Source organism: Rhinolophus ferrumequinum, chromosome 22, assembly GCF_004115265.2.
Source record: "Rhinolophus ferrumequinum isolate MPI-CBG mRhiFer1 chromosome 22, mRhiFer1_v1.p, whole genome shotgun sequence".
NCBI lineage: Eukaryota > Metazoa > Chordata > Mammalia > Chiroptera > Rhinolophidae > Rhinolophus > Rhinolophus ferrumequinum.
In genome coordinates, this window is record NC_046305.1 from 45,786,365 (window position 1) to 45,810,112 (window position 23,748).

Genomic DNA, 23,748 nt, shown 5'->3' on the forward strand with positions numbered 1-23,748 from the left:
GCAGAGCAAAGTTGCCACCCAGCAGGCTTCCCCTCCTAATCAGCCCGCTTAGGCTGATATCTGAAACTAGTTCGCCTTCCCGGAACTGGCAGTGCCGGCTGGGGTGGGCTGGGGGTTACAGGCCCCACGGAGAGGGAGCCAGGGGGTACTGTAGACAATCCACCCCGTGTCGTCCCCAGATGGTCACCCTGGGGAAAATGACCCGAGTGCCGGTACACAGGATGCTTCCAAAAATTTAATAAATAATGATTTTTTAAAACTGTATAAACTATAAATTACCATGCAGTCCTTATAATTTAAAATAATTTACAGGTTGAGGTAGGGAGGGGCCCAGGAGCGTGTGGAGGGGCGCTGGGGAGGGTGGGGGCGCGCGTGCGGTCAGACTCTCCTCCCCGTCTTCCTGCTGAGCACACACACGCAGGCCGTGTCTATCCGGATAAACCGCCAGGCAGCCTGCTTCCCGTCCATGGTCAGCGCCTTGACGAAGGTGTGAGTTGTGGTACAATACGAGTTCCAGTGCTTCGCGTCGATGCCCCGGCACCCGCTGTCCACGGGATTGGGGTCCCGGCACTTGGTCTCAAAAAAGTACTGTTTGAACACGCTGTTGTTGATGTTCACCTCGCCCAAGACCATCACCTCCTTGCCCTTGATGTCCGTGGCCGTGGTCTTGTCCCCCACCCACACGCTGATGCTGTCGCACACGGAGAACTCCCCCTTGTGGAAGACGGGGTGGGACGTGGACCGCTTGTTCCTGTGAGTCCTGTTGAAGGAGGCGCTGCCGCCGGCCTCCAAGTCCAGGGGCTGCGCGTCCGCCGTGACGGGCGGGGGCTGGGTGCTGAACAGCACGCGCGGGGAACGCAGGCGCCGCTTTTTAAAAAGTTTGGGGTCCACAGTGATATTGCGGGTCTGCCCTGCCACCCTGGCAGCTATCGCCCCAGCTGGGACGCTGCGGGCTCGGCGGAGGGCGGTGTCAAGGGAATGCTGGAGGCTAGTCCAGTGGGCTGGGGGGAGGGCGCGTCCTGCTGGGACATGGCTCTCTGCGCGCGGTTCTGCCTGGGTGCCGATCAGAAGAGCTGTAATCAGAGTGTAGAACAACATGGACATTACGCTATGCACCTGGAATGAAACAGAAACGAGGGTTATTCACGGAGGGCTGTGCGGTCCCGCGGGCAGGTTCTGGGGGGCTCAGCGCTGGCCTTCCAGGAGGACCGCCAGGAGGCCGCACCTGGTCGTCTCCAGCCAAGGCGACCCTGGAATTTACCATTCAAACCCGGACACTTTGGACAGTGGAAGGGGGTGCTGGCAACAATGACATGGGGACTGGGGACGATAGGCGTCAACAGGGCCGTCCCATCTGAGGGGTGGGCTTTTCCAGGAAGGGGACAGAGACCCCGAAAGTCTGCCCTGTGGCCTGGTAGGAACTTGGGGCATCACTTCCAGAATCCTCGGAGTTCTCTGTCTGCCAGCTTGAGCAGCAGTGAGCAGGCCGCTTGTGTGCATGTGTGTGCATCGGAGAGGCAAGTGGGGTGTCGGCCACTTCTCCCCACCACTGCGTCCTGCCCAATGGCTGGAGTCCCCCGGAGAGCAGTGGGAAGAGCTGCCTGGGACTTGTCTGGAAGCCTTAGCACCGACATGCCCTTTTCAGACAGCAGCCCTGCCTCAGCTCTGACATCCGGTGACTGAACCCTTGTTACGAATCCATGAAGCATCTTGTTTGGCCCAAAAGTGTCCAGTTCCGGGACCATCTTGATTAGTCAGCAGCCCTCACATATAAACATAACAGTGATAACCTGTCCTCCTTGTGTGACATTTTAAAACATTTCAAACGTGTTCATTTCTAGCTTCATTAGTCTGTGAGTTAGGTTAGGGTTTATCATCTCTCATATACAAGGAAAGTGGGCCACAGAAAATTAAATAATAGGCAAACACTATTAATCTCTAGCAAACACTAGAACAGAGAGAGAATCCAAACCTGACCCTTTACTGAGGGGTCCACCCTTCCATCCTTCTTTCCTCCCTCCCTCACTCTGTCTTTCATTCCTAAACATGTCTTATCTTTTTATTACTCGTTTTCATGTGAGTATAAACCAAATGGCATAGATCTATAATATCTGTCCCCAAGAGGCAGTACAAGCCCCTCTTGAGCATGTGACAGGATTCCACACTGCATATAGCTGCCCACCAGTGGCCACCCGCTGGGTCAAGTCACTGTGGAACTAGCTCTGTCCTTGAGCTCACTTGTGGTGAGCTCCTATTCACACTCATAGATGGATATCAAATGTTACCTCCTCTGTGGAGCTTCCCCGGATCTTCTTGTAGGGTTAGGGGCATTCCCTATAGAGGGTGTTCAAACTTCCAGTTCTGTCCCTTCCTCCATCCTTCCCCACCCCCACTCCCACAGGTCATTCTGCTCCCTGCCCACTTGTCCAGCCTGGCACAGATACCAACTTCTTTTTGAGGCCTTCTCAGACAACCCCAATCAAAAATGATCTCTTTCCATTCTCAGCTTCAGTAAGTGTGTGTGTGTGTGTCCCCACCTACTAAATCAATGTAATGAAAAGAACTCGTCATTGGATCTGGAGTTAGAAAACTTTGCTTGGATTCCTAGATCGGCTACTTGTTAGCAAAGGGAAGTCACTTAAGTCTTTCTTTCCTCCTTGATCAAAACCGGGCAATAAACATCATTTCACCAGGTTGTTGATGGGATTAAATAGGCACCCACAAAATCTGAGTTACTTCTGAGTCATTGCTGTCATCAAAGGCTTTGGTCTGCTTCAGTTGTTGTGGCTTATTCACTCCCCGAGCACACTCCAGCCACGTCTTTTCACCGCACCTTGTTTTGCCTCTGTCAGGCTTCTTTCAAAGCATAACGAATTGAGCCTGTCTCCCCACTGACTGTGAAGTCTTGGAGAGCAGAGCAGCTAGTCACTCCATCCCTGGGCGTGCACCTCCCTTGTCTCAGGTATGTAACCCTGTCACCCTCCCCCTTCTAGTGTCATGGATAATCGTTTCCATGCCTGTCCCCCTGAGAGCTTGGCAAGCTGTGCCGTTTGCATTTCAATATTTCTGGGGCCAGGTAGGTCCTCAACAACTCCGAGGAGAGTGGATGGAAGGGTGAACCGGGATGGCCAGGGAGGCTCTCCGTCTGCCCTCTTGCCACCACAGAGCATGGCTTCTTTTGGATTTCGTGCCTATGGCCAAACGCTGCATTCCGAATATTTTAAAGTGACACATTCTTCTCAGTACTGTGCTTTTCTGCAGCTGGCGATAGACAGCTCTTTGGTGAGATACCAAGAATAAAACCGCCACATTCTTTTCTCTTTGGTTACTTTGAAAATGTTGGTGTTTGTTCCAATTCTTCAGGCCACACAGAGCAGGCGGTGGCACATCTGGGTTTTTGACCACCACTGGATCTGTCGGCCGATGGCCTTGCAGACAAACGTCCAGCCAACTGTCAGAGAACTTGTTATTCAGTGGGCCGTGAATTCAAGCCCTTTGCTTTTACTCCTTTTCTTGTTTCATTTCTTGCTGCTTCTCGGTGTCTCTTATCAGGTAGATGCAGGGAGAAGAAATAAAACTGATACTCATCCCTTTGTATCCAAATTAGTAACACTTAGAATTTAGATAGAGAAAATACATTTTAAAAAGACTAAAAGGCAGGGTTTTGGGGGGAATACGGGCCAGATTGCTCCCTGTTTCCCATTTCCAGAGGTCCCCACCTCATTCTAAAGTCTCCCCTTTGGTGAGTGCGTCCTCTTCTAAGGAAACTGACATTCCTGGGCAGTTGAGGCCGGTACCAGGATGTCCAGCCCCACTGCTCTTTTGAAAGCCAGTTCTGAAAGTCCAGCTGCCTGATGGGCAACTCTCCATGGACTCTGACATTTTAAAAGCAAGACATGGGAAACAAAAATCTTCACACTCACAATCCTCGTCAGTATCACCACATCCCTTTTGCTCTTCCTCGCTCAATAGCAGCAGCCCATTTGGGGCCACTTACTGATTTACGAGGCAGTTCCACAACTCCTCTCTCTACGCACATTTCTCCCCATCCCCCTAAACGCGTTTCTCCATATTTTCCTTTTTCCTGTTACTGGGACCACGACTGCTTCATTCACCAGCTCCAGACCTCAGCTCAGCACCGGACCCCGCTCTTTCGTCCATACCCCCCGCTCCCCCATTCAGCCCTTGAGGCTATGGCTCAACAGCATCTCTTGAAACTGTAACTTCCATTCTCACCTCCATGCTGCCAGTTCAGATCATGCAACAGTTTCCCACGTGATGTCCTGGGCCGTCATCTCTCTTCTCCCAGTGCCTTCCATCCCAGGCTGCCCCCTGAACTTCTTAGAGCAAAGCTATGATCACGTCACCCCACTTATAGGACCCAGTGATGAGCTGGCTGTCTAGTGAGTCAACAGTCCCTGCCCTCTGTCTGCTCTCCTTGTGTGTTTTGCATTTCAGAACTCGTCACAGGCTCACTCTGTTCTTGCCCCCACCCCCACCTCTGGCTCTGGCTCAGACTCTTCTGTGCTAGGGGCATCATCCCCCCGGCCCTCCATGTGCCTTTTCTGCTCTCCGCCTCTGCAGGTTGGAGCCCTTCCTGTTCTATTTTAACACACAACGGAAATGCCAGTTCCACGGAGGAGCTTTTCCTATTTCCAAAGAGACAAACTCTCTCCCCTCCCCATCTCTAAAAGCATTTCCCTCAGGCTCTCTTACTATAATTGTGTCCTCCTCTTATCCTCCCTTCTTGAGGGCAAGCTCCCTGGAGGCAGAAAAGCCTCCTTCGTCTTTCTGGTGTCCAGCTGACCTAGCACGCGCAGGTAACGCCATCTCTAAGAGTCAGTGAATGTGTGGACAAGTCTTCTTCCTTCTGTGCTCCTTAATTTCTCCAGCCGAGCGGTAACATTTAAGGTATCTTCCAACGCTGACCTTCTTTGAGTTTAAGAAATTACAGGCATGCCTCGGAGATATTGTGGCTTTGGTTACAGACCACCGCAATAAAGTGAGTCACATGAATTTTTTTGGTTTCCCAGTGCATGTAAGTTTTGTTTATACTGTGCTGTAATCTATTAAATGTGCAATAGCATTATATCAAAACATGTATATGCCTTAATTAAAAATACTTTATTGCTAAAAACGCTAACCATCCTCTGAGCCTTTAGCGAGTCGTAATACTTTGCTGGTGGAGGGTCCTGCCTGCCTCAATGCTGATGAAAATGCAATAATTGCGAAGCAAAATAGAACGAAGAGTGATAAAAACGCGGTATACCTGCATAACGTTTTCTACTCTGCCCAGCAGTCTGCTGGTTTTACTGAACTGTCTTCACACAGCTCTTAAAGTCTATTGCTACTTCTCAGGTCACCGTCAGGACATAACACATGGAGCCTGGCGGCATTTAATCACTAAGTGGAGATTTGCTTCATGGACGGTTGTTTCACTAAGATTTGAAAACGTTGCAAGTACAGCTCTCATTTGGGTTTCAGATGAAAAGGTGTTATTTAAAAAAATATTTGACTTATAATAGGGTGTCCCTATCATCTTTTTACATTAAAAAAAAAAATCTTTCTTTTAAAAATCCACCAGTACATAGAAAAAGAGAATGAATGTGTTTTCTCTTCTGGTGATATAATGCACAACACACAGTTTACAAATGAACAGTCTTTCCTTGGCCAAAGTGAACCTGGGGAGGACTTTCATTTAATTATTTTTAAAAACAACCTTTGAAGCCTTATCTCCTGAAGAGATGACTGTCCTTGTGGAGGCTTCACTAAGCAAAGCCCTGTAAACTGAACGATTAGCTGGGGAGGACGCAACTAGCGACTCACCGGAAGAAACATGGTCGTGTAATGTGTGAGTGGTCCGTCATTGTCCTCCTCCTACCAACATGGATGACAAACGACTAAGACTGGGGGAGCCCATCAGGTGCCTTTTGTCCAGCTACTAACAGGCTGCCCAGGTCTCTCACCGTCTCCCAGGCCGGTGGTACACACTGTGAATCTCCAGTCGTAATTCCACACACTCCAGTAATAAGAGAAATGTCCTGCACCCGGTGAACGATCTTGACGCAGATTCTGGTGTCCTCGGAATAGGTGATGAAGCTGCTGGACAGCGCTAAGCAACTGACCCACGTTGTGTCTGGGGTGGCTGATGGCACCGGGAGGCTGGGCAACCTGCCTTTGGAGGTGTGTCGTAGGAGGGGAGTAAGAGCTTTCCTCCCTTCAAGGGAGTGACGCCAAGGGCTCTCAGTGATTCTCCGGCTAGAGATTGGATCAGTGAACCAGGGTCACTCGGGCTGGCGAGAGAGGAAATTCTTGTGGTTGAGGAAATCCAGCCTTTCCTCCTCTTCCATCTCACTCGCCACATTAGGAGAGTGGGTCAAGGGTCATCTCTTGTTTTACACTTGGCCTCCGCTCTAAATGTAAACTGGCTGCTGTCTTCAGTTGTAAAGACTCCTCCACTCGCAGTTGTGGAGTGTGAGAGGGAGGCTGTGGCTTCTCAGCTCCCCCGGGGGAAGGAGCCCTGAGGCTGCAGCGGAGAAAGGCGGCATAGAAGCCAGCGCCTCTGCACGCATTTCCCAGGGGGCAGCATGGACTGGAAGAGATGTCAGAGGTGCAGCGCATTGTGCTCCCCTGGAGAACCTGTTAAACCAGATTGCCCCCCAGAGCGGCTCATTCAGGAAGTCTGGGGTCGGGCCTGAGAATCTGCATTTCTCTTAAGTTCCCAGGTGACACTGATGCTGCTGACCTGGGGACCCCATTTTGGGAACCGCGAACCTAGTCCTCCAGTCCTTGGACTTCACAGAGGAGAGAAATGGACCTTGAGAGGCTAAAGGACCCGGGGCGACGCAGCTAATGAGTGGCAGGCTCAGCACCTTCGCAGGGACAGAGGCCCGAGACACCCCTCCCCGCAGACACACACGTTGTAACTGATGGGGCCTGGGCTGTGTTTACTCAAAATGAAAATTCCATTCCACAGACTGTAAGTCTTACCATCCTTAGGCCACAAATCCAGACACCGGGGACCATTTGGTTATTTAATCATTTTTAAATCTAGTTTGTCAGGTTTCTGGGCCTCCCGTAGACTTGATCCAAAAAGCACTCAAAATGCCCACGATGGCACTAGGCAGCCAGAAAGCACTAGCAGGGGGCAGGCACCTGAGGATTTATTGGTTTACTCCCTGGCAGAATGGAACAAACTCGAGGGGTCCTCATTTTTCGAGACCCATCTTAAAATGAATGAGGGGAGGTCATGATTACCATCTCGTTCACCATCACAACAAGTCTGGCAGGTAGGCCTTATGGTTCCCATTGTATAGAGGAGGAAACAGATGCAGTAAGCGTAAATACCTCGAGGCGGGCGTACACCTGAGGAAGTGGAGCTCAGAGCCGGGCCCTGTCTTCAGATCCGGAGCTCTCCCCACCCTCTATTCCACGGCCACAAGCATAGGAGTGATCAGGGACCTCCTGTCTCACAAGGCTGCCTACTCAGCAGACCCGGAGCTGTGTGGAAGCTCTGACTGACTGTCTGTTCAAGGCCCTGTGTTCCGTTACTTTCGAGGTGGGCGACTCAGACTCCTAGTAGCCGTGGGGCCAGCCTGAGAGCATAAGGACTTCCTCTCGCAGACGGGCTAGGAGAATCACGTGTGCTGGATCACTAGGAGCCACCCCAGGCCCCTGCGGATGCCCCGTCCTCAGCCTGGGGCTCATTTCCAGCTATCCCGGCAGCTCCAGAGCCAGGAACCTTGATGAGACACGTGCTCTCAGGTGCTCACCTCAGTGTGGCCAGGACGGAAAGCTGCTTCCTTGGAAAAGCCGTTATTGGGCCCGGACGCTGAGCTGAGCTTGGGTCCAGCATACCATCCAGCCGCCTGGACTGCACCACCACGGGCCAGGACTCTGTGAGAGGAGAGAGCTGGCATTAGGTGGGCACTTCACATTCTCTAGCAGACAGGAGAGGAGGGATGTGCCGACAGGACAAACCCCATTTTCCTGAGTTCTGGGATTTTACCAGCCTCAGGGCCCAGCCACCGAAACTGCCCAGGACCTGAGCTTACACAGACCTCCGGTGGCATCTGCCTTTCACTGTTACGCCTAAGCTCTTGGTTTCTGCCTGGACAACACAGTCTGTGGCTAATCACATGCCACAGTCTCACACCAGAGTCCTGCTCCAACAGACCCCTAATCTAGCAACAAAATGGAAATCACTGTGTACATTACACACACGCAGATGTAGCAGACTCAACTCTGGACCACCCTAAGGTAACATTCTACAGAAGAACAAGTGCTGACAATTGGGAGTAAGCTGGTGTTTTGATGAGAATCCAGATGAGTAATGATGGCAAATAAGACAATCTGACCACTTGACCGACAACAGAGAGCTCTTACAGAGCTAGCACAGGAATCTTGAGAACCATACTAAAAGTCAATTTTCAGGAATCAGAAGCTGTGGGGATCATACAAAGAGAAAAAAATTCTACTCAGTTTTAGGTTGTAGTTCCTAGAAGCAGTGGGAAGCTTCTGTTCTCTCACTTGTATAAACCTCGTGTGTGAGTGTGTGTGTTATTCACTTATTTAGCAATATTTCTTGAGCACCCACTATGTGTCAAGAACTGTTTTCAGTGTTGAGAACATAGCAGTGACTAAGACAGACAGATCTCAGTTCTCATGGAGCTTATAGTCTTGTATAAATAAAGATACCGTCAGACTCTTCATATGCCGTGAAGGAAATAAGTGGGGTACGATGACAGAGGGCGACTGCAGGGTGTCGTGAGGCCCTACTATGTACAGAATGCTCTGTGAAGAAGAGTTCTCTGAGGAAGGGGCCTGCAAGTTGAGATCTGAAGGATGAGCAGGAACGAGAGAGAGAGCATTCCAGGCATGGTAAGTGCAAAGGTCCTGAGGCAGAAACGAGTCAAAATTACTGAACATGTAGGGAAGAGTCCTAGGAAATAAGTTGGAGAGGTAGAAGGAGCCCGGTCTGCAGGGACATAGCTGGGAGCTATGGTTTCCTCCTAAAGGCAAAGTGTTTTCAGCAGGAGAGTGATGTGACATTTTTAATGAATGAATGAATGAATGAACTATTACGTCCTTTGTAGAACTTGTAGTAGGGTGGGGTAGCACCACCCTTGCCCCCAAAACAAGTTCTGGAATGACATCGTTATCCTTCCTGTCTATATTCTCTTTCTAGCTCTTCAAGCTCCTTTCCCCATCATGTCTGTTTCCAGTGTGGACCCCCACCAATTATCTTCCTTCCACCCCCTCTTATCTTGTGCCACAGAAACAAATGTCAGTGAAGCTACCATGGCCCCATGTCCCTCACATAGAGAAGCTGGAGGCAGAAAGGGCCCCCAGAGTTGTCCTGCTGCTGGAAATCATGAAATTAAGAACTGAGGTGTTTCCATCCTTCTTTACACACTCTGCTCGAAATATCCTTTCTGCTTCAGAAGTGCCAGCAAAACCTTCCAATACTCCATTGGGGTTCAAGCCAGAGATGAATACTTACTCGAACACCCTAAAATAGATTAGATTCTATGGCAAAGCACATTTTCATTCCCTCTCAGGGTTGGGTTTAGCACAGGAGAGGAAGGCCTGTCCCCCAGGGTAAGAAGTGGGCATCCTGGGGTCTGTTTCCATCACTCGTGGGGAAGACGATCTGATCTCGTCCACAAACGCTTCATCTAGGTGTTTGGCTAAATCACCTGACTGATCGCTAGGCTGGAACCCACAGCGCTGAATCCCGGTCCAGTTCACTCTCAGTCTTGGGTAAATCACTCCGTATCTTTAAGCCTCTCTGAGTTTCCTCCTTCACAAGATTAGGAACTGGCCCCGGTGATAGCTAAGGTCCCCTCCAGCTCTGATCGTCTGTGACTCTACGAGCATTTAATGTTTTCCAGCCCACATCCCTGCTGGATCCGTAAGAAATACTTTCCCCATCCAAACACTGGAATTCATTTATTTCATTAATGGAACACTAAACTTGCAGGCGCTGCGCCAGCCACTGTGTTAGGTGCCAGGGACATGAAGAATAAGACATAATAACACAACTGCCAGGAGCAAATAACCTAGAGGTGAGGAAAGACAAACACAGGAACAAGCACTGAAAGTACCACATGATAAGTATGATGCGTATTGAACGTGATATGGAAACTTAGCGGAAGGAGGAATTAGTTTCATCTGGCCAGTCTGGCCAGAGACCTACGTGCACAGAGGAAGTAACAGCTAAGCAAGGTTCTGAAGGATGAATAGGAGTTCATCAGGGAAGAAGGGAAGGAAAGGCATCCCAGAGCCCCGGAGTTCACGAACTAGCAAGAGATCCCACATGACTTAGTGGGTCTGGGAGAGGTGAGAGGAGTACGTGATGGGCCTTGTATAGCAACAGGTGCCTAGGAGTTTGCACCTGCTCACTGCTGGGACCCTGCCAGCTGACATAACTTCTTAGATGACACTCAAAGCCTCCAATTTTAATCTACGGAACAACCAGAGAAGTAAGAGTGACTCTTTCTGGAAATATTCTGGATATTCCACGGTAAGCCAGGATCGCCTCCAATGTAGGTGATTAGAAGGAGAGAGAAGTTCAATCTAAATAAAAAAACTCCACAACCTGTAGGCAGACCTGCCTTCTTGGGGATCGACTCTAGACCAACCACTAAAGGTTCTCTGTCCCGTATCTGCAACCTCTGGCTCAAGCCACCTTGGTGCAAGCCCGGGTCCCCTGCCAACCACATCTCGATGCCTGATTGCTACATTGGAGACCCTGTCTAGTATCGCCTGTGCCTTTGGCCTTCTCTTGTTCAGTGTAGGTACAGTAGCTTGCTGCTGGAGAGAGCAATTCATGGTCTAGAATACTGATACACTAAACGCTTTTCACAGATATTGCTGTCATTGTTTTTAGACTCATGCTAGTAAAGACTCATGCTAGTAAAGACTCATGCTAGTAAATTAAATCTCACCTAAATGTTACCAGTTTCTAATGCAAAAATATTAGGAACAAAGAACCAAAATGCATACCTATTTTTATAATCCTGTTTGTTCTCATTGGGTAATCACTTCATCAGAAGCCTCTCGCACTTTTATACATGGAAATAAATCACAGCCCATCTCAGGACCACGTTCTAGTCCGTCTTGTAGGGCATGAAAGGATGCTATTGAAGTCTGGTGTGCCTCTTCTGGACCCGGACAGCCCTGGCCTGGCCTGGGTCTCGTATTTTAAAGCAGCGATTCTCAAAGTATGAGCCTTAAGGGTATCTATCAGCAATAGCTCAGAACTTGTTAGAAATGCAAATCCTTAGGCTCTACCATAGACCTAGCAATAGGTGCTGAGTGACACCCAACAACGTGTGTTTTAATACTCCCTGCAGGTGACTCTAATGCATCCCTAAGCCTGAGAACCACTGCTTTAGAGGGTGTCACTCTGAGCCTCCTCAACTGCAACCACCCCATGGGATCCTGGGCCAAGGGAGAGCGCCAACCCGGAGCCAATCTACTGCTATGGACTGTCTGCTAGAGCGTAAGTTTCCACGTTACAGTCAACATTATGTCGAGACCATGCTCTCAGAACCCGTGACCAACCAGCCTTGAGTCAGCTAGAGCTAGAGGTTCTTCTGCAGACAGCCTGAAGGTAAGACTGGTTGTATGGCCTGTCCGATAAATGCTTGCCTTCATGTCCCCTTTACTTTCTTAAGGTCTCAACGAGATTTTGGTCAATTGCAGCCAAGAAGCTTTGATTAACGGCAAATCGTTCAAATTCGAATCAATATGTAGTTTAAGAAACAGCCTGTGCTGATGGTTCATCGTGAGTGAAGGCGTCTCGCTAACCAGTCAGCATCCTTCAAAGCCCTCCCTGCTGCATCCCACCTCCTACCTCCTGGCTCCCACTTTCTGCTGCCCTCCATCCCTCCCTCCCAAATCCTGTACTGTGGACACACCCTAGTATTACCTGGGGAGCTTTACTAGCTCCTGACACCTGTCCCACCTCCAGAGATTCTGATTTAGCTGGTCTGAAGTGCCGCCTGAGTCTCAGTGTTTTATAAGGCTCCCATGGAAAAGCCTGGGCTGAGAACCACGGCTGTACAGGATGAAGGGGACACTTGACATTGGCTTTGATGAGCTAGGAACTAAGAAAAATTGTCAAGAAATTAATGTATCTCAGAAAATGTAAGGTGCAGGTGTGGCCACATTAGAGGTAATAAGAAGGGGTGAGGGTATAGCTTGCAGACTCTCTGGGGGACATTGTCCCTATGTCCCCTACCCACCCCATCCCCCCCATTGTCTAGATATAATTGACATGTGTGAATCAGAAGGTTTTCTTTTTACCCCTGGCATGCCACTTAAAATGTTCTTTGGTGTTGGAGCTATGGTAAGCTTATGATTAAGCCCAAGGATACCTGGCTGACATGTTTCACACCAAAGATTTGGTGATGCTTGACCAAGAGATGTCTTTGACAGCTCCTCACACGAGCTAATCCCAAGGGCAGCTTACACCCCATCAAAGATGTGAGAACCGTCGGCGTGAGCCGCAGCCTCCCTTCTCCTAGCTTCCACCCTCTAGCGTTCTGCGAGTTGGGAAAACTCACTAAATATGCCGAGCATCAGAACACGTTGCTGGGGGCCTAATCTAATGGTTGGTGCTGTTGCTGTGGTTTTCATTGCTGTAACCGGTCCCCTTAATTCTCTCTTCTCTCCATTGGTTCTTACTCTGGGCCTGTACACAAAGAGAAAATTTGGAGTCTTTTGCGTCGCAAGTTTGTTTTCCTAATTTTTAGCCTAATCAGAAGTTTTCTATTATGGATTATGACTGTGAGGTTTGCTGACTAGGAGCTCTTTTTTTTGGGGAAAAAAAATTCAATTTTGGCCATTTCAAGATGATTTGATGTGTTTTAACTGTTTAGTGGGTTTGGCACATCCAAGAGGAAAATAGTGCATCTGGCATCAAGGACGTAGGAAGACGTTAAGGTTCAGCTAAACCGCTCTTCTTTTTGACTGAAAGTTTCAATACTGACAATTCTAAAGTGCCTTGCCACGTTTCCTATGAGAAATGTTTCCTAAAGAGAAATGGTCCTGTGTCTCCTTTGGAGATTCTGGGGTAAATTACAAAACGCTTCGTTGCATTTCCTGGGAGAGTGAGGCATTCAAGGAAGAGACCATTGTGGTTGGTTGACCTTGAGTTTTAGAAGCAAAGCGCATTTGCTATGAACGCCCGTGACCTTCTGGTATGCGTGGTGGGCCACAGTCTGTGTGGTATTTACCTGAGTGGATTCATGAGTTGTGTGATGCCAACACCACAGAGGGATCTTCAGAGCGTGGGTAACTCCGACCCACAGCAGCCTTCTGTCATAGAACTGAGGGCAGTATATTTTTGCAAGGATATACTGTTAAATAGCTGTCCCTGTAGTATAGCCCACCAGCTTGGGAAATACTAGTGATATATCTACGATCTACATTTGAGTGCCAAAAACAATCTACTAGTTTTTCAAACTTTTCTGCGACCCTAAGAAAACATCTCGTTGGTTCCAACTGGCTGATCCTTAAACCACAAGAAAAAGAACCATTTCAGCTCTGCTTTCGGCTTCTGCCTGCCTGTTCTTCCCATATTTGGGACTAAGAGCAGACAGAAGTATTGTGGGGAAAGGGGGACTCTCAGGTTGGTTGGAGTCAAAGTTTATATCCAATAATGCCATCGCGGCCTCCGGCCCACTGCAGACCTTGGGTGACCACCTGGGATGGGATAAGTACGTGAATGAAAACAAAACGTTGCCAGTAAATGCAAACTAAGATCCAAGCTCTTTATTCTATTTGCTTTATGGGATTAAATGTCCTCAGCTCTTCTCGAGCTAACCTTTTCGTCTCAGTGTGTGGTATGTTTTCCAAGCAACGGGTCAAGCAATGTTACGACATATAAGTCTATAATGCAATTCAGATGTAACTTCAGAAAATCAGACAAGCTAAAGATCCATAGCCCTGAAAAACACCAGGAAAAATCGTGGCTTAACAGAGGTACAGTGTTCCAGGCTTTTTAAAATGGCAGGCAGTTCATCCTTCAATGAAAGAGGAATAAGGGACAAGTTATGGGACTCGAATGTAAGGATCCCAGTAAAAAGCCACCCTCACTTGTTAAAATGTCAATGAGACAAAGCCATTTCTGTAGGAGCAGCTAGACTTCAGTTTCATGGCAAAGAAACCGCTGCATCTCAACCAGCTTGCATCCAAGAAAACATAGATCACCAGTGCCGTGTTTCCCCGAAAATAAGACCTAACTGGAAAATAAGCCCTAGCATGATTTTTCAGGAGGACATCCCCTGAACATAAGCCCTAATGTGTCTTTCAGAGCAACACTTGACATAAGACCTGGTTTTATTTTCAGGGAAACACAGTAGCTAGCACCAGCCACCCAGGGGAAACTGAGTCCCAAGGACACATCAGATGCCTTCTCATTCCACACCACTCTGGAGTGACAGCTGCCACGATATCTCCAGCTCCCTTGTTCTTCTGTGCTGACATTTCCTGGCTTGTCTGCTGACTTCACACCCACAAAATCTGACTCAAAGCATGAAAGAGATAACTCAGCCCAGCTTTGCTCAGGCATGCAGCACAGGCAAATTCTAGGTAACCCGAGGCTAAGATACGAGCTGGAAAAAAAGACTTGACTTCTGTGTGTGTTTGTCAGGGGGCTTTGTGCTGTTTTAGCTACTTCCTGTGTACGGTTTTAACTATCCCAGCCCCAAATGGGCTCCTACCCCACAATAACACATATGCCTGATGGGGAATGTCGGAATGTCATCGAGATGGGTAAATATAATGAAGGGTTATGTGATGGGAATTTTTAAGCTTATTTTAAGAAGTTTCCTCTAGCTCTTTCATTATCTCAGGAGGAAAGGTCAGGGGAGACGAAAACCTGCCATCCCTCCTAAAGTCACTTGAGTCTCATATGATATTTCAGTACATTCCCAATCTTCTAGTGTTTCTCCTTTTAGGTGTTACTTGACCATGACATCACAAACAAAAGAAAAAGTCTGCACTGGGGAAATGCACTCCAGAGCTAACAAGAGGCACAGAGTACATCTGTCCCCAGGGACCCAGAACACTGTGGGTAATTAGACATTCAGAGATGAGGGCAGACAGTTTCCTCCTGCTTAATCACCACACACACACACACACACACACACACACACACACACACACACAGGCACACACACGGGCGGGGGGTGGGGTGGGGGAGGGCGGGGAGATACCAGCCACTCATCTTGCTTCTCCTAAAGATGTAAGTTTGGATGTTTAAGTTATAGAGAAATAGACACTAATTAATTTTAGAATCTCAGATTTTATTTTACATAATTATAGACAATTGGAGCCGTAAAAAAAGGGCCACTGTGCATGACTGTGCAGTCCAGCTGCTTCCCTTGACAGGTGGGCCAACTGAGGCCACGAGGCCTGGGGCCGGTTGCATGTCAGCCTCAGCAGTTATCAGCTGGGCAACCTTTAGCGAGTGATGTAATCTCTCTGTGCCTCAGTGTCTCCCCTCAAAAATCGGAATAATTATAATATATCTTCCACATTGGTTTGTTGAGAGGATGAAACAGAATAAGCATTTAGCCCAGTGCCTGGCAACTAGTGGGTGCTGCGTAAATATTAGCGATTCTTATTAATATCATTAAAGATATTCAGCTATAATCAGGTCACGAGTTATTGGCAGGCTGGGTGCAGAACAGAAAGCAATGCCTCGTGGCCATCCCACGTCCCCGTCTGGCTGTCTCTGCAGGAAGAAATCCTGCTTTGCGTCCCAGTCATGGTTGGAATGGTTGGCTGTGCACATGCTCAGCGGCCCCCTCTGAGCAAGTGTAGGACAGTCAGTCTGCAGCTGCGGGATGATTATCTGCAATCATTTGCCAACCGTGATGCTGAGTAAGGAACTGAAACATTTGTTTTTGAAATGATCCATTTCCTTCAGGCATGTGGCAGTCAGAGGGAGGGAGCTGCTCCCCCTGAGACTCTAGTTTGGGGAGCCCAGTGCCCTTTGGGTATCACAAAAAACTTGCCAGGCCCTGTAGAGTTAATAGAATCTTGGCTTAGGGTAATCGCTGCCTTACAAGGACTATACAACTGGAAGGTATCCTTATGGTCAAATTTAGGCTTGGTGATCCAGGGATTTGGGACACATTTAGGCATCTGCTGGATGGTTACCTTCTCGAGGCCTCAGGTGTTTTTCTATCCATGGGACTGTCGCACGTCGGTCACTTCATGAATATTTACTGAAGAAAATTGAAAAATTTCCACACAGCTACGCCAGTGTATTCAAAGCAAATCATTACTTCATATTATATTGGGAAATGACAAGTGGTCCCGATGCATATTCCTGGATAACTGGGTGAGTCCCCCTGTCACTTTGGCAAAGTGGCGTTTTAAGAACGAGAATACTCCATTGGTGTGCTGACAGGTACACTGCGGGGGAACACAGTGTCCCTGCTCTCAGGAGAGACGCTTTTATCACAAGCACCTTCATCACAAGCGCTACAAAGCACACACAGGTGTGCAAAACCAACTCCTCATTTCCAGCTTGCTTATTTTTCTTGTCTAAAATTTCTTTGGAGAAAGCTGTGCTCCAACCCAGCCGCTGGTAACGTTGTGCAATCCACTGGGATGGCAATCACCTCATTGTTTAGCTACAACCCATGAAAAGATGAAAAAAAGAAAGAAAAAAGCAGAGCACACACATACAGGACGAGGGTGGAGGCGGCGGGATGATAATGAAAACCATTTGTTAGCATTTCACTCCTTTCTTTGTGAATTAGCCGAGTTGCTGGCACCAGGCCTCTGTCTGTGAAGGGAGCTGCACCCCGAAGGCTTTCCAGGGACTCATTCTGCCATGTCACCCTTTGTCCCCAGGAAGGAGGGTACTTGAGTGACTGCCCCAGCTCCCTCTGGGCCACAGGCACCAGGCCTGTCTCCAACGCTCACCTTCTGTCCCACCCAGGACACGTACCCATCCGGTATGATTATGCATTGACCTTGGTTCTTTTTAAAGTCTGCCTAACCAGACTTTGGTTTACTTTGTGTAAGAAGGGCTCTCCTTTTTGCCTGCAGTATGTCCATGCCTTGCAGCCTCAGCTTTCTTTTTAACTGTTTCTACTTTTCTTTCTTTGCACAGACCTGATTTCCATATTCCCAAAATATAGATTCAAACATTGTTTAGGGTAAAAATTTTAAAAGAGAAACGAAAAAAGTTCAACAAACAAACCCCCCAAAATTCACAACCAGTAGCACAGTATATGTGTGTTTTGCTTGCATTGTCCCTGAGAGAAGAGTCACCTCGAAGTGACAGGCAAGAGCAGTAGTACCACAAGCTCTGTGCATAGTACCTAAGTGCCCCTCCTCTCTCTGCGCGCTTCTCAAATCTATTGCAGCATTTACACAAGTCAGGTCTCTTATTCAGATCTCTACAGCATGGCAGCACTACCACTGCTCAACACCTCCATCACCATCATGGCCTCCACCATCGCCATCATGGCCTCCACCATGACCATCATGGTCTCCACCATCACCATCATGGCCTCCACCATGACCATCATGGTGTCCACCGTCACCATCATGGCCTCCACCATGACCATCATGGCCTCCACCATCACCATCATGGCCTCCACCATCACCATCATGGCCTCCACCACCACCATCATCACCACTACCTGGTCCATCACCATCATCACCACCATCATCTCCTCCAACACTTCCCACCACCATCCTATCACCACCCATTACCACCACCAGCATCAACCACGTCCACCATTTTACCATTACCACTCCCACCATCAATACCACCACCACCACCACCACCACCACCGCCACCACCAAAGTACTGAAGAATTTCCTGGAGTCAGGGAAGACTGACCGCTGTCCCCCAAAGCCTCCTCTTAGGCTGTCAATGGAATCCGCAAAACCATAAGAGAGCCGAGCCCGGGGGTCATTTAGTCTCTTCCAGAATAGTTATATGAATTGTTTAGGTCCATATAACTCCCAACTGAGCGGGGTCTAGTCACCACTATATAAAGGAATGTGATATTCTTGTTTTCCTGTATATCCCCTTGTACTATTTTCCAGTACCCATTCTGGAAGCTATTTTTTTTTTTTTTTTAATTTTCTTCCTCCTGAGATTTTTGTTGTTGTTGTTTTTAACTTTGTATTTCCAATAATGTACATGACATAATTCAGTTCAGGCTTTGACAAAATTATCTCAGAAGCGGAATATCTAGGACTGTCACAAAGATATTATGTGTAGACACACACACACTCCAAAAGGTAAACAAGGAATCGTATGCCTTGGTCCTCCAAAACGAGGCAGGTTCTTCCATTTGCCTGATGTGATGTGTTAAGAAGAAGTGCAAAGTTTTTGCTGACCATTTTTGAGGTTTTCTATGTTTCACCCCTGCAAATAAGTAGACTTTGTGCTCAGGCACCTGCAAAGAGGGGAAGCTCTCCCTGACCCCTCCCCTCAGCTTCCAGAAGGAGGCACTCCTCTGACTAGACTGACTCCAGGGCAGTGATTGGCTCCCGCCTGAAGGAGGGGAGTTCCCTGTGGGTTAAAGGTCAGGCTCCCCAGTAGGCTCTCTCCCTGGTCCTTCTGTCCAAAGAGGAGTAAGGTCCTAGCAGCTGTCCCAGGAGGAGGCCTGGCCAGCTCTCTCGCCTACTTCTTTCTCAGTCACTTGTTCAGACTGAGTAAGAAGCATCTTCTTTCTGAGCCATGAGGGTGAGTATGCCCACATTGAAGGTTTGAGTTTGGGCTTGGGAGGAAAAGGTGGGGTAGGATAGAAATCCCCCAAAGAGGGCTCTCCCTGAAGCTATCTGAGAGGCGGTGGTGCTAAGGATAGAATGACCTATATTTTAGGTGTAGAGTTAAATGTAATGTAATATGATGTATTAAAATATATAAGGTACTTCACTAGCACCAACTGTAGATTAGAAGTAAATACAACTACTACCACTAAGAATAACATTTATTGTGTATTTTGTGCCAGACACTATACTAAGGGATTTCTATATATTCTCTTTTAAAATACTTATTAAAAATCTTCTGAGGTCAGTATTATCCCCATTTTCCAGATAAGGAAACTTCAACTCAGCATGAAGTGGGGAAGTACAGGGTCACACTGCTTAGGGGATGGGATGATGGACCAGCGAGTCAGAGCCCTGGTCTCTCGCTCTGTGGTCCACTCCTCTTCACCTCACTCTAGATTGCTCCCAAATCTGACCATGCAAAGGGGCAATAGCTCTGTCCTCTGTGTTTTGCATTGAGGTCCATTTCTGCTTCTATGAATAATGTATAGGTTAAGATTCTGCCTATTTTCTATTCTCGAATTTACCTAATTTCTTTTTAAAGCCCAGTGCTGATTTTCTATTTATAAAATACCTTGACTTCTTCACTTGTCTGTCATGAGACTCTCCTTGTTTGCACCCTTGAGGGAGCCCACAGACCATACTTCCCCCTCACTGAAATACTCTAACCACCAAGAAACAGATTCTGGAAGGACCCACTCTTCTCTAAGAAGTGTAGGCACAGCAGATAGCAGCTTAGAATGTGCAGTTGTTTCTTACTGAGCAATTTGTAGACATTGGAATGTGGCTATGCCATGTACTCTCATGCATTTTCTGGGTAAGATTTAACTCTTAATTGTGAGACCATGAAGAAAAAAAAAAAAAAACTCCACAGGCAAGACAAGAACTACTCACTCTGGGTTGGGATGTGATTCTCTTTTGGTTGGCTTTTTGGGTGTAAAGACCAAGCCAGGGGCTGGTGGAGCCAAGTGGCATCTGTTAATATTTCCATTCATGGACATGCAATAGAAAACCGTTTCATACATTTACCGGAAAACATCGAATATAATATCTTTGTTGAGCTTAATCAGAACCAGAGTAAAATTCCAGTCGCCAAGAATAGAAACGTACCCTAATGATTTCATTTTTAGTCCAAAATATACAGTGTTTTCTCTGCTCGCTCTGTTTGTCACTTTCTAAAACAAGAAATTACCAAGCTATGACTTTGGTTTGAGGGATAGGAGGAAAGCAATAAACACTGAACAGAAATGCAAAGAGATCGAATGTCAAGGGTCCTTGGTGGATGAACATTCAGAAGTGAATTCAATTTGTGAATTGTGGACTGTATCTCCCAGAACTGTGTGAATTACTCAATCAGGGTTCCATTGTCCAGGCTTTTTGCTCTCAGCAGTGAGTCCTTCCTATAACAGAAGTGAACCAAAGGTAAAGAAGAGGAGGTTGAGTTACCATCAGTGGACTTTTTAGGCAGACAGAGACGTTGTCATTGTTAGCAGGTGAAATGAGAATCTCATGCTATGAAAAACAGACAGCACACCTAGACAGAAGAGAAGCATCGCCTTCTGATTTACCATACTGAATTGAGGAATTATGCTGCTATGTGTGAAGTATTGGTGGTTTTCATTTTAAGCTTTGGGGTGAAAATCTGGCAGTCTCTTTAGGCCACCAGCCTAATGCCACTAGAAACTCTCTTTAAAAGAGACAGAGTCACTGTCTTCTTTTAATGTCTCAAGAATAGTGTGAGCAGGAAGGGGCAAGTCATAAGAAGCTCCTCACCAGTGAGCAATGACGATCACCTACAGGATAGCAGTGACATTTTAGCAGACATGTCAGAAGGACACACACTGGGCCGTGAGTTATGTGGCTTGGCCCCGTCCCCACCGGGCACCATGGGGATCTGAGTAATGCTGGCACTGAGGACAGCCCTGGCGCTGGTGGTGGATCTGCTGCTTTTAATTAGGGGCCAGCCTGGGGCTGAGTCCAGGTCAGGGATAGAGCGAGAAATACCCATCTCGTTTCCTATCAGCTTGGAGCTGGACGAGTGTTTGCAGCATGAATGGATGAGTCCTGAACAGATGGAATCAGACCAGCCCAACACTTACCTGCAGGCATGGGGGCAAGCTAAGTGAGCTGGGATTTACCACACACCCCCTGTGAGGGAACCTGATGTCATTGTCGAGAGAAAGTGAAGGAGTCGAATGAGAAAGATGCAACTAGAGTAAGAAGCAACTGAGTGAGGAGGAGAGTGGGAGAAAGAGCAAGGACAGTAAATGAGAGCAGAGAGAGAAGGCAAGAAAATGACAAAGGGGAGTGGACAAAGAAAGGAGGGTGAAGAGGGATACCCAAAGGGCAAAGGAGGAATAGCAAGGGCAGGGAGAGAAACCAGAGAGCGAAGGAAATAGAAGAAAAAGGCAGAAGTTGGGAGAAGACTTTGAAGATGCCCTCTCCTCTGCTTTAGTGAAGTGGCACAAACCCTTGCACGTATCACAGACTCACACCTCTCAGCTTGTGCTGGTGAGATGTGATGCCTGGATTTCCCTAATGAAAAAGCCCAACTAATAGGTAAACAGAGCCATCAGCAACTTCCCCACGAAGAACCCAGATTTCGTTGAAGTGGCTTCTGGTAACCTTACCAGATAATCCTGATCATGTTTCAATTAACTGTCTATTACAGCATGACTTTTGCTGGAAAAATCCCATTTGAGCCCAAATCCAGTGATAACAGTGCCTTGGCAGAGTGACACAGTGATTTCATTCCATAGGTTAGGACAAGGCCACATCCCAAGGTACACAACAACTTGAACACAAAAGCCCTCCATGACAGAGCCGCTGTGCTGGGTGTGCCAGACTGACACTTATAATAAACGAGATTGAATGACCTCACCATTATCAAAATCAGACAAAATGCCTTGGAAAAGCAACTGAGAGTGGAAAGGACAACATCAGGGGAATTGAGTCTTCCCATTGATGCTTAGATGCAGCTGGAGTTTGTTATAATGTAAACTTTGTTTAATCAAATCCTCTGTCATTAATGAAACCCCAAGCCAAATCCAAACACAGATAAATGATGAGGTACTTGGATTTCACATAGGGCTTGCATCATTGCTTCACCAGGTGCCATCCGTAAATCGGGGCTGCAGGCCGCTGGAGCCTCAGAGAGGCTGTCTTGGGGATGTGCTTCTGCCATTCCGCTTGTGCCCCTGCCGCTTCCGTGATACGGCTGCTCGGTCAGTCAGTGAGCGGGCTGAGGGAAGCCGTGGGCTCTGCCCCAGACCCACAATCCTTCTCTTCTCAGTGTGGCAAGCATTAGAGGCAAGCCAGGAAGGTGAGACATCTGGAAACCTCCCCATCACAGAAATGACTGAACGGAACAGGGAGGTTACAAAAGCCGGGAAGCTTTCAAAGGGAGGGGGAGAAGAGGTGCTCTCCGTGGCTTCCAGGAGACACAATTGGGATGAATGGGTGGAACTGGAAGAGAAGCAGGCCCGACTTCAACGAGAGGTCGCTAAGGGTATCCAGCAAAAGGAGTGGGCTGCCTACCGAAGCAGAATTCCCTGTCATGAGCCGTGTTCAATTCAGGCTGAATAACTACGAGTATAATGGCCTCTCCTTACAAGAATCTTAACCTTGTGTAGATTCAACTCTAAGCAATAAAGAAAAGGAGGGAGGGCGGGAGGGAAGAAGGGAGGAAGGGAGGAAAGGAGAGAAAGAGAGAGAATGAATAATCATTTAAGGCGTGAGGGTGTTGCCACCAAGTGAGCATGTGATGTGGACACTTGCATGTACCACTCTCCTCCAGTGTCAGGTCCCACTGACCTCTCGTGCTCTGAGCCAGGGTGTGATTTTAGTGTCAAAAATTTGTATGTTTTAAATAGTGTGGCCCCTTTGCAAGCCAACTCCTTCATCTGGCCCTCAACTGAAGAAAGAGCTATCTGTTCTCACACTGGAGGAAGGACTAGGCGGTTGGACTTAACTGAGAGGCGTTATGTTATTGTCCAAGGTGGGCCCTTCCTAAGGGGTTTTTGAGGGTAAACTTGGCTACCCTTCCCAGAACTCTCATACATTGGCTTTAAGAACACAGCCCCTGCGTGAGCTCAGCCAGACTCCCTCTGCTAGGGAAGAGTCCGACGGGCAGGGAGGTCAGACAGGCGGCCTCTGAGAGGTGAATGCCGTGGACGAGGCCGCAGGTGCACCGAAGCAATCACGGCAGCCCCCGAGCCACCCTCGACACTCTAACAAGATCCCTGTTATATGCTGACTCACATCACTGTCTTCACTGAGGCTAGTCCCCCATCTAACTGCTCATGTAGGAAGCCCAGTCTTGATAATATTATAATAAAACTAATTTTAAATAGATGCATATATTAAAGATAGACACATGGGGGAAATGACTGGAAGGAAATACAGCAAAGGGTAGCAGCAGTTGAGTTAAAGGAGTATGGGTGATTTCTGCTTTATTCTTTCTACCTTTCTGTATTTTCTATTGTTGCAATGAGCCATGAATAGCTTTTGTAATCCGAACAATGTATTTCAAAATCACTTGACATTATTATATTTAACATGGTAGAAATTTTAAATTTCTACCATAGATTTAACCTGTTCATCCCACTGTTGAGACTTTATCCTAAGAAATTAATGCTAAAAGGGAAAAGGCTCTACTTACGACTTTTCTGTTTGCTACATGATTTATGACAGCAAACTGAGAAGTCAAGTATTCTTTGATAGTGGAATAATTAGTTACTTTGTGGAAAACCTTTTTCAAGAAAATTCTTTGTAGTCATTAGATAATGAAAACCGTGAAGATGATAAAAACAAGGAGAAATGCTTGTGATCTAGCATGAAAGGAGCGGAAAACAGGATAGAGAAGAGTATGTATGAAATCATGGCAGCCAAAGGAAATCCTGTGCGTAGGAACCAGGCCCGGAAGTAAAT

General features: G+C 47.7%; 1 protein-coding gene across 1 annotated transcript in view; it reads right to left on the reverse strand.

The window, feature by feature from the left end:
• Nucleotides 1–222: 222 nt before the first annotated feature.
• NGF (nerve growth factor) overlaps nt 223–23,748 on the reverse strand; it is a 51,239-nt gene continuing 27,713 nt past the window's right edge. The window contains exons 2-3 of the mRNA XM_033093056.1: nt 7,773–7,896; nt 223–1,116 (exon numbers count right to left, since the gene is read on the reverse strand). Of these exons, the coding sequence (XP_032948947.1) occupies nt 379–1,104 (726 nt within the window). The 5' untranslated portion in view covers nt 1,105–1,116; nt 7,773–7,896 and the 3' untranslated portion in view covers nt 223–378. The remainder of the gene's footprint in view (nt 1,117–7,772; nt 7,897–23,748) is intronic.